Source organism: Narcine bancroftii, chromosome 12, assembly GCF_036971445.1.
Source record: "Narcine bancroftii isolate sNarBan1 chromosome 12, sNarBan1.hap1, whole genome shotgun sequence".
NCBI classification, from domain to species: Eukaryota; Metazoa; Chordata; class Chondrichthyes; order Torpediniformes; family Narcinidae; genus Narcine; species Narcine bancroftii.
In genome coordinates, this window is record NC_091480.1 from 43,037,661 (window position 1) to 43,049,644 (window position 11,984).

General features: G+C 39.2%; 1 protein-coding gene across 1 annotated transcript in view; it reads right to left on the minus strand.

Annotated features, from left to right (window-relative positions):
• Positions 1-10,323: 10,323 nt before the first annotated feature.
• Positions 10,324-11,984, minus strand: part of LOC138746609 (dentin sialophosphoprotein-like) — a 41,452-nt gene continuing 39,791 nt past the window's right edge. The window contains exons 7-10 of the mRNA XM_069904901.1: positions 11,874-11,967; positions 11,214-11,642; positions 10,899-11,090; positions 10,324-10,817 (exon numbers count right to left, since the gene is read on the minus strand). Coding sequence (XP_069761002.1) covers positions 10,324-10,817; positions 10,899-11,090; positions 11,214-11,642; positions 11,874-11,967 — 1,209 coding nt within the window. The remainder of the gene's footprint in view (positions 10,818-10,898; positions 11,091-11,213; positions 11,643-11,873; positions 11,968-11,984) is intronic.

An 11,984-nucleotide genomic window follows, 5' to 3' on the forward strand; every position in this document is an offset into this window, starting at 1 on the left:
CAACATCATCACCATCATCATTACCATCATCACCATCATCACCATCATCATCACTATCATCATCATCATAATCTTCATCAACATAATCAACATCAGCATTATCATCACCATCACCATCTTCACCATTGTCACAATCATCAATATCTTCCTCATCATCAGCATCATCACCATTGTCACCATCATCACTATCGGCACAATCATCATCACCATCATCATCATCATCATCATCATTAGCATTGTCACCATCTTCACCATCATCACCATCCTCACCATCATTGTCACCATAATCACAATCATCGTCACCTTTATCACCATCATCACGATCATCACCATCATGAGAATCGTCAATTCAACATAATCACCATCATCACCATCATCACCATCATTGTAACCATCATAACCATCGTCAACATTGTCAACATCATAAAACTCTTCACCACATCAACATAATCACCATAATCACCATGGTCACCATCATCACCATCATCACCATCGTCACCATCATCATCACCATCGTCACGATCATTGTCACCATGATAACCATCATCTCCATCGTCATAATCCACATCATAAATACAATCATCATTGTCACCTTTATCACCATCAACACCATCATCACCATCATCATCAGTGTCACTATAACTATAACCACCATCATCATCATTGGCACATTCATCAACATCATCACCATCATAACCATTATCACCATCATCTCCATTATCACCATTTTCACCAACATCACCATTGTCACCACTGTCACTATAATGACCTTCATCATCATTGGCACCATCTTCAACATCATTACCATCATAACCATTTTCATCATCGTCACCATCATCATCATCATCATCATCATAAACATCATTGTCATTATCACTATCATCATCATTTTCACTATCACCACCATCATCATCATTGGCACCATCTTCAACATCATTACAATCATAACTATCATCACCATTATCGCTATCATCACCAACATCATCATTGTCACTATAACCAACATCATCATCATTGGCACCATCACCATCATTGGCACCATCATCAAAATCATTACCATAATAAACATTTTCATCATAATCACCAACATCGTCACATTCATCAGCATTATCATCATGATTACCATTATCTCCATCATCACCATCATAATCACCAGCATCACCAGCATCACCATCATAACCATCATCACCATCAACATCTCCATCATCACCATCATCACCATCATCACCATCATCATCACCATTGTCTCCATCATTGTCACCATGATAACCATCATCTCCATCGTCATAATCCACATCATCATCACCATCATCATCAACATCACCATCATCACCATGATCACCATCATAACCAATATCACGATCTTCACCATCATTGTCACCATCATCACCATAATCACCATCGTCAACATTTTCATCCTCATCACCATCATCACCTTGGTCACCACCATCATCAACATTATCTTCAACATTATCGCCGTCATCACCATCTTCAACATCTTCACCATCATCAACATCATCTCCATCATCATCACCATCACCATCATCACCATCAACATCACCATCAATACCATCATAACCATCATCACCATTGTCAGCATCATCATCATCATGATGCTCATCACCATAATCACCATCATCATTATCATCACCATCACCATCTTCACCATTGTCACTATCATCACTATCTTCCTCATCATCACCATCAACACAATCATCATCATCATCATCTCCATCATCTCCATCATCATCACCATCAGCATTATCACAATCATCACCATCATCATCGTCACCATCGACATCACCATCAATACCATCATAACCATCATTACCATTGTCACCATCATCATCATCATCATCACGATTATCATCATCATCATCACCATTATCACAATCATCAGCATCATCACCATTGTCACCATCATCACTATCGGCACAATCATCATCACCATCATCACCATCATAATCATCATTACCATTGCCACCAATGTCACCATCATCAACATAGTCACCATCATCACCATCATCATCACAATCATCAGCATTATCATCATGATTACCATTATCACCATAATCACCATCATAATCACCAGCATCACCATCATCACCATCGTCATCATCATCACCATCATTATCACCATCATCACCATCATCATCAACATCACCATCATCACCATGATTACCATCATAACAAACATCACGATCTTCACCATCATTGTCACCATCATCACCATCATCACCATCGTCACCATTTTCATCCTCATCACCATCATCACCTTGGTCAGCACCATCGTCATCATTATTTTCAACATTATCGCCATCATCACCATCTTCTACATCTTCACCATCATCAACATCATCTGCATCATCATCACCATCACCGTTAGCAACATCAGCACAATCATCACCATAATCAAAATCGTCACCATCATCATCATCGCCATCATCATCATCATCAACATCTTCTCCATCATAAACTTCATCTCCATTATCATCACCATCACCATCATCATCATCGTCACCATCAACATCACCATCAATACCATCATAACCATCATCACCATTGTCACCATCATCATCATCATGATCCTCATCACCATAATCACCATCATCGTTATCATCACCATCACCATCTTCACCATTGTCACTATCATCACTATCTTCCTTAACATCACCATCATCATCGTCACCATCGACATCACCATCAATACCATCATAACCATCATTACCATTGTCACCATCATCATCATCATCATCACGATTATCAACATAATCGTCACCATTATCACAATCTTCAGCATCATCACCATTGTCACCATCATCACTATCGGCACAATCATCATCACCATCATCACCATCATAATCATCATTACCATTGCCACCATCGTCACCATCATCACCATCGTCACCATCATCACCATCATCATCACAATCATCAGCATTATCATCAAGATTACCATTATCACCATCATCACCATCATAATCACCGGCATCACAATCATCACCATCGTCATCATCATCACAATCATTGTCACCATCATCACCATCATCATCAACATCACCATCATCACCATGATTACCATCATAACAAACATCACGATCTTCACCATCATTGTCACCATCATAACCATCATCACCATCGTCACCATCATCATCACCATCATCACGATCATCACCATGATCACCATCATAACAAACATCACGATGTTCACCATCATTGTCACCATCATCGCCATCATCACCATCTTCAACATCTTCACCATCATCAACATAATCTGCATCATCATCACAATCACCATTAGCAACATCAGCACCATCATCACCATAATCAAAATCGTCACCATCATCATCATCACCATCATAATCATCATCAACAACATCTTCTCCAACATCAACTTCATCTCCATCATCATCACCATCACCATTATCAACATCATCACCATCATCATTACCATCATCACCATCGTCACCATCATCATCACTATCATCATCATCATAATCTTCATCAACATAATCAACATCAGCATTATCATCACCATCACCATCTTCACCATTGTCACAATCATCAATATCTTCCTCATCATCAGCATCATCACCATTGTCACCATCATCACTATCGGCACAATCATCATCACCATCATCATCATCATCATCATCATTAGCATTGTCACCATCTTCACCATCATCACCATCCTCACCATCATTGTCACCATAATCACAATCATCGTCACCTTTATCACCATCATCACGATCATCACCATCATGAGAATCGTCAATTCAACATAATCACCATCATCACCATCATCACCATCATTGTAACCATCATAACCATCGTCAACATTGTCAACATCATAAAACTCTTCACCACATCAACATAATCACCATAATCACCATGGTCACCATCATCACCATCATCACCATCGTCACCATCATCATCACCATCGTCACGATCATTGTCACCATGATAACCATCATCTCCATCGTCATAATCCACATCATAAATACAATCATCATTGTCACCTTTATCACCATCAACACCATCATCACCATCATCATCAGTGTCACTATAACTATAACCACCATCATCATCATTGGCACATTCATCAACATCATCACCATCATAACCATTATCACCATCATCTCCATTATCACCATTTTCACCAACATCACCATTGTCACCACTGTCACTATAATGACCTTCATCATCATTGGCACCATCTTCAACATCATTACCATCATAACCATTTTCATCATCGTCACCATCATCATCAACATCACCATCATCACCATGATTACCATCATAATAAACATCACGATCTTCACCATCATTGTCACCATCATAACCATCATCACCATCGTCACCATCATCATCACCATCATCACGATCATCACCATCATGAGAAACGTCAATTCAACATAATCACCATCATTACCATCATCACCATCATTGTAACCATCATAAACATCGTCAACATTGTCAACATCATAAAACTCTTCACCACATCAATATAATCACAATAATCACCATGGTCACCATCATCACCATCATCACCATCGTCACCATCATCATCACCATCGTCACGATCATCGTCACCATGATAACCATCATCTTCATCGTCATAATCCACATCATAATCACAATTATCATCGTCACCTTTATCACCATCAACACCATCATCATCATCACCATCATTATCACCATCATCACCATCATCATCAACATCACCATCATCACCATGATCACCATCATAAACAATATCACGATCTTCACCATCATTGTCACCATCATCACCATAATCACCATCGTCAACATTTTCATCCTCATCACCATCATCACCTTGGTCACCACCATCATCAACATTATCTTCAACATTATCGCCATCATCACCATCTTCAACATCTTCACCATCATCAACATCATCTCCATCATCATCCCCATCACCATCATCACCATCAACATCACCATCAATACCATCATAACCATCATCACCATTGTCAGCATCATCATCATCATGATGCTCATCACCATAATCACCATCATCATTATCATCACCATCACCATCTTCACCATTGTCACTATCATCACTATCTTCCTCATCATCACCATCAACACAATCATCATCATCATCATCTCCATCATCTCCATCATCATCACCATCAGCATTATCACAATCATCACCATCATCATCGTCACCATCGACATCACCATCAATACCATCATAACCATCATTACCATTGTCACCATCATCATCATCATCATCACGATTATCATCATCATCATCACCATTATCACAATCATCAGCATCATCACCATTGTCACCATCATCACTATCGGCACAATCATCATCACCATCATCACCATCATAATCATCATTACCATTGCCACCAATGTCACCATCATCACCATCGTCACCATCATCACCATCATCATCACAATCATCAGCATTATCATCATGATTACCATTATCACCATAATCACCATCATAATCACCAGCATCACCATCATCACCATCGTCATCATCATCACCATCATTATCACCATCATCACCATCATCATCAACATCACCATCATCACCATGATTACCATCATAACAAACATCACGATCTTCACCATCATTGTCACCATCATCACCATCATCACCATCGTCACCATTTTCATCCTCATCACCATCATCACCTTGGTCAGCACCATCGTCATCATTATTTTCAACATTATCGCCATCATCACCATCTTCTACATCTTCACCATCATCAACATCATCTGCATCATCATCACCATCACCGTTAGCAACATCAGCACAATCATCACCATAATCAAAATCGTCACCATCATCATCATCGCCATCATCATCATCATCAACATCTTCTCCATCATAAACTTCATCTCCATTATCATCACCATCACCATCATCATCATCGTCACCATCAACATCACCATCAATACCATCATAACCATCATCACCATTGTCACCATCATCATCATCATGATCCTCATCACCATAATCACCATCATCGTTATCATCACCATCACCATCTTCACCATTGTCACTATCATCACTATCTTCCTTAACATCACCATCATCATCGTCACCATCGACATCACCATCAATACCATCATAACCATCATTACCATTGTCACCATCATCATCATCATCATCATCACGATTATCAACATAATCGTCACCATTATCACAATCATCAGCATCATCACCATTGTCACCATCATCACTATCGGCACAATCATCATCACCATCATCACCATCATAATCATCATTACCATTGCCACCATCGTCACCATCATCACCATCGTCACCATCATCACCATCATCATCACAATCATCAGCATTATCATCAAGATTACCATTATCACCATCATCACCATCATAATCACCGGCATCACAATCATCACCATCGTCATCATCATCACAATCATTGTCACAATCATCACCATCATCATCAACATCACCATCATCACCATGATTACCATCATAACAAACATCACGATCTTCACCATCATTGTCACCATCATAACCATCATCACCATCGTCACCATCATCATCACCATCATCACGATCATCACCATGATCAACATCATAACAAACATCACGATGTTCACCATCATTGTCACCATCATCGCCATCATCACCATCTTCAACATCTTCACCATCATCAACATAATCTGCATCATCATCACAATCACCATTAGCAACATCAGCACCATCATCACCATAATCAAAATCGTCACCATCATCATCATCACCATCATAATCATCATCAACAACATCTTCTCCAACATCAACTTCATCTCCATCATCATCACCATCACCATTATCAACATCATCACCATCATCATTACCATCATCACCATCGTCACCATCATCATCACTATCATCATCATCATAATCTTCATCAACATAATCAACATCAGCATTATCATCACCATCACCATCTTCACCATTGTCACAATCATCAATATCTTCCTCATCATCAGCATCATCACCATTGTCACCATCATCACTATCGGCACAATCATCATCACCATCATCATCATCATCATCATCATTAGCATTGTCACCATCTTCACCATCATCACCATCCTCACCATCATTGTCACCATAATCACAATCATCGTCACCTTTATCACCATCATCACGATCATCACCATCATGAGAATCGTCAATTCAACATAATCACCATCATCACCATCATCACCATCATTGTAACCATCATAACCATCGTCAACATTGTCAACATCATAAAACTCTTCACCACATCAACATAATCACCATAATCACCATGGTCACCATCATCACCATCATCACCATCGTCACCATCATCATCACCATCGTCACGATCATTGTCACCATGATAACCATCATCTCCATCGTCATAATCCACATCATAAATACAATCATCATTGTCACCTTTATCACCATCAACACCATCATCACCATCATCATCAGTGTCACTATAACTATAACCACCATCATCATCATTGGCACATTCATCAACATCATCACCATCATAACCATTATCACCATCATCTCCATTATCACCATTTTCACCAACATCACCATTGTCACCACTGTCACTATAATGACCTTCATCATCATTGGCACCATCTTCAACATCATTACCATCATAACCATTTTCATCATCGTCACCATCATCATCATCATCATCATCATCATCATAAACATCATTGTCATTATCACTATCATCATCATTTTCACTATCACCACCATCATCATCATTGGCACCATCTTCAACATCATTACCATCATAACTATCATCACCATCATAACTATCATCACCATCATCGCTATCATCACCAACATCATCATTGTCACTATAACCAACATCTTCATCATTAGCACCATCACCATCATTGGCCCCATCATCAAAATCATTACCATAATAAACATTTTCATCATCATCACCAACATCATCACATTCATCAGCATTATCATCATGATTACCATTATCACCATCATTACCATCATAATCACCAGCATCACCAGCATCACCATCATAACCATCATCACCATCAACATCTCCATCATCACCATCATCACCATCATCACCATTATCATCACCATTGTCACCATCATTGTCACCATGATAACCATCATCTCCATCGTCATAATCCACATCATCATCACCATCATCATCAACATCACCATCATCACCATGATTACCATCATAACAAACATCACGATCTTCACCATCATTGTCACCATCATAACCATCATCACCATCGTCACCATCATCATCACCATCATCACGATCATCACCATCATGAGAAACGTCAATTCAACATAATCACCATCATTACCATCATCACCATCATTGTAACCATCATAAACATCGTCAACATTGTCAACATCATAAAACTCTTCACCACATCAATATAATCACCATAATCACCATGGTCACCATCATCATCACCATCGTCACGATCATCGTCACCATGATAACCATCATCTCCATCGTCATAATCCACATCATAATCACTATTATCATCGTCACCTTTATCACCATCAACACCATCATCATCATCACCATCATTATCACCATCATCACCATCATCATCAACATCACCATCATCACCATGAGCACCATCATAACCAATATCACGATCTTCACCATCATTGTCACCATCATCACCATAATCACCATCGTCAACATTTTCATCACCATCATCACCTTGGTCACCACCATCATCAACATTATCTTCAACATTATCGCCATCATCACCATCTTCAACATCTTCACCATCATCAACATCATCTCCATCATCATCACCATCACCATCATCACCATCAACATCACCATCAATACCATCATAACCATCATCACCATTGTCAGCATCATCATCATCATGATGCTCATCACCATAATCACCATCATCATTATCATCACTATCACCATCTTCACCATTGTCACTATCATCACTATCTTCCTCATCATCACCATCATCACAATCATCATCATCATCATCTCCATCATCACCATGATTACCATCATAACAAACATCACGATCTTCACCATCATTGTCACCATCATAACCATCATCACCATCGTCACCATCATCATCACCATCATCACGATCATCAACATCATGAGAATCGTCAATTCAACATAATCACCATCATTACCATCATCACCATCATTACCATTGTCACCATCATCATCATCATCATCACGATTATCAACATCATCATCACCATTATCACAATCATCAGCATCATCACCATTGTCACCATCATCACTATCGGCACAATCATCATCACCATCATCACCATCATAATCATCATTACCATTGCCACCATCGTCACCATCATCACCATCGTCACCATCATCATCACCATCGTCACGATCATTGTCACCATGATAACCATCATCTCCATCGTCATAATCCACATCATAAATACAATCATCATTGTCACCTTTATCACCATCAACACCATCATCACCATCATCATCAATGTCACTATAACTATAACCACCATCATCATCATTGGCACATTCATCAACATCATCACCATCATAACCATTATCACCATCATCTCCATTATCACCATTTTCACCAACATCACCATTGTCACCACTGTCACTATAATGACCATCATCATCATTGGCACCATCTTCAACATCATTACCATCATAACCATTTTCATCATCGTCACCATCATCATCATCATCATCATCATCATCATAAACATCATTGTCATTATCACTATCATCATCATTTTCACTATCACCACCATCAGCATCATTGGCACCATCTTCAACATCATTACCATCATAACTATCATCACCATCATAACTATCATCACCATCATCGCTATCATCACCAACATCATCATTGTCACTATAACCAACATCATCATCATTAGCACCATCACCATCATTGGCCCCATCATCAAAATCATTACCATAATAAACATTTTCATCATCATCACCAACGTCATCACATTCATCAGCATTATCATCATGATTACCATTATCACCATCATTACCATCATAATCACCAGCATCACCAGCATCACCATCATAACCATCATCACCATCAACATCTCCATCATCACCATCATCACCATCATCATCACCATTGTCACCATCATTGTCACCATGATAACCATCATCTCCATCGTCATAATCCACATCATCATCACCATCATCATCAACATCACCATCATCACCATGATTACCATCATAACAAACATCACGATCTTCACCATCATTGTCACCATCATAACTATCATCACCATCGTCACCATCATCATCACCATCATCACGATCATCACCATCATGAGAAACGTCAATTCAACATAATCACCATCATTACCATCATCACCATCATTGTAACCATCATAAACATCGTCAACATTGTCAACATCATAAAACTCTTCACCACATCAATATAATCACCATAATCACCATGGTCACCATCATCACCATCATCACCATCGTCACCATCATCATCACCATCGTCACCATCATCGTCACCATGATAACCATCATCTCCATCGTCATAATCCACATCATAATCACAATTATCATCGTCAACTTTATCACCATCAACACCATCATCATCATCACCATCATTATCACCATCATCACCATCATCATCAACATCACCATCATCACCATGATCACCATCATAACCAATATCACGATCTTCACCATCATTGTCACCATCATCACCATAATCACCATCGTCAACATTTTCATCCTCATCACCATCATCACCTTGGTCACCACCATCATCAACATTATCTTCAACATTATCGCCATCATCACCATCTTCAACATCTTCACCATCATCAACATCATCTCCATCATCATCACCATCACCGTCATCACCATCAACATCACCATCAATACCATCATAACCATCATCACCATTGTCAGCATCATCATCATCATGATGCTCATCACCATAATCACCATCATCATTATCATCACTATCACCATCTTCACCATTGTCACTATCATCACTATCTTCCTCATCATCACCATCATCACAATCATCATCATCATCATCTCCATCATCACTATGATTACCATCATAACAAACATCACGATCTTCACCATCATTGTCACCATCATAACCATCATCACCATCATTACCATTGTCACCATCATCATCATCATCATCACGATTATCAACATCATCATCACCATTATCACAATCATCAGCATCATCACCATTGTCACCATCATCACTATCGGCACAATCATCATCACCATCATCACCATCATAATCATCATTACCATTGCCACCATCGGCACCATCATCACCATCGTCACCATCATCACCATCATCATCACAATCATCAGCATTATCATCATGATTACCATTATCACCATAATCACCATCATAATCACCAGCATCACCATCATCACCATCGTCATCATCATCACCATCATTATCTCCATCATCACCATCATCATCAACATCACCATCATCACCATGATTACCATCATAACAAACATCACGATCTTCACCATCATTGTCACCATCATCACCATCATCACCATCGTCACCATTTTCATCCTCATCACCATCATCACCTTGGTCAGCACCATCGTCATCATTATTTTCAACATTATCGCCATCATCACCATCTTCTACATCTTAACCATCATCAACATCATCTGCATCATCATCACCATCACCGTTAGCAACATCAGCACCATCATCACCATAATCAAAATCGTCACCATCATCATCATCGCCATCATCATCATCATCAACATCTTCTCCATCATAAAATTCATCTCCATTATCATCACCATCACCATCATCATCATCGTCACCATCAACATCACCATCAATACCATCATAACCATCATCACCATTGTCACCATCATCATCATCATGATCCTCATCACCATAATCACCATCATCGTTATCATCACCATCACCATCTTCACCATTGTCACTATCATCACTATCTTCCTCAACATCACCATCAT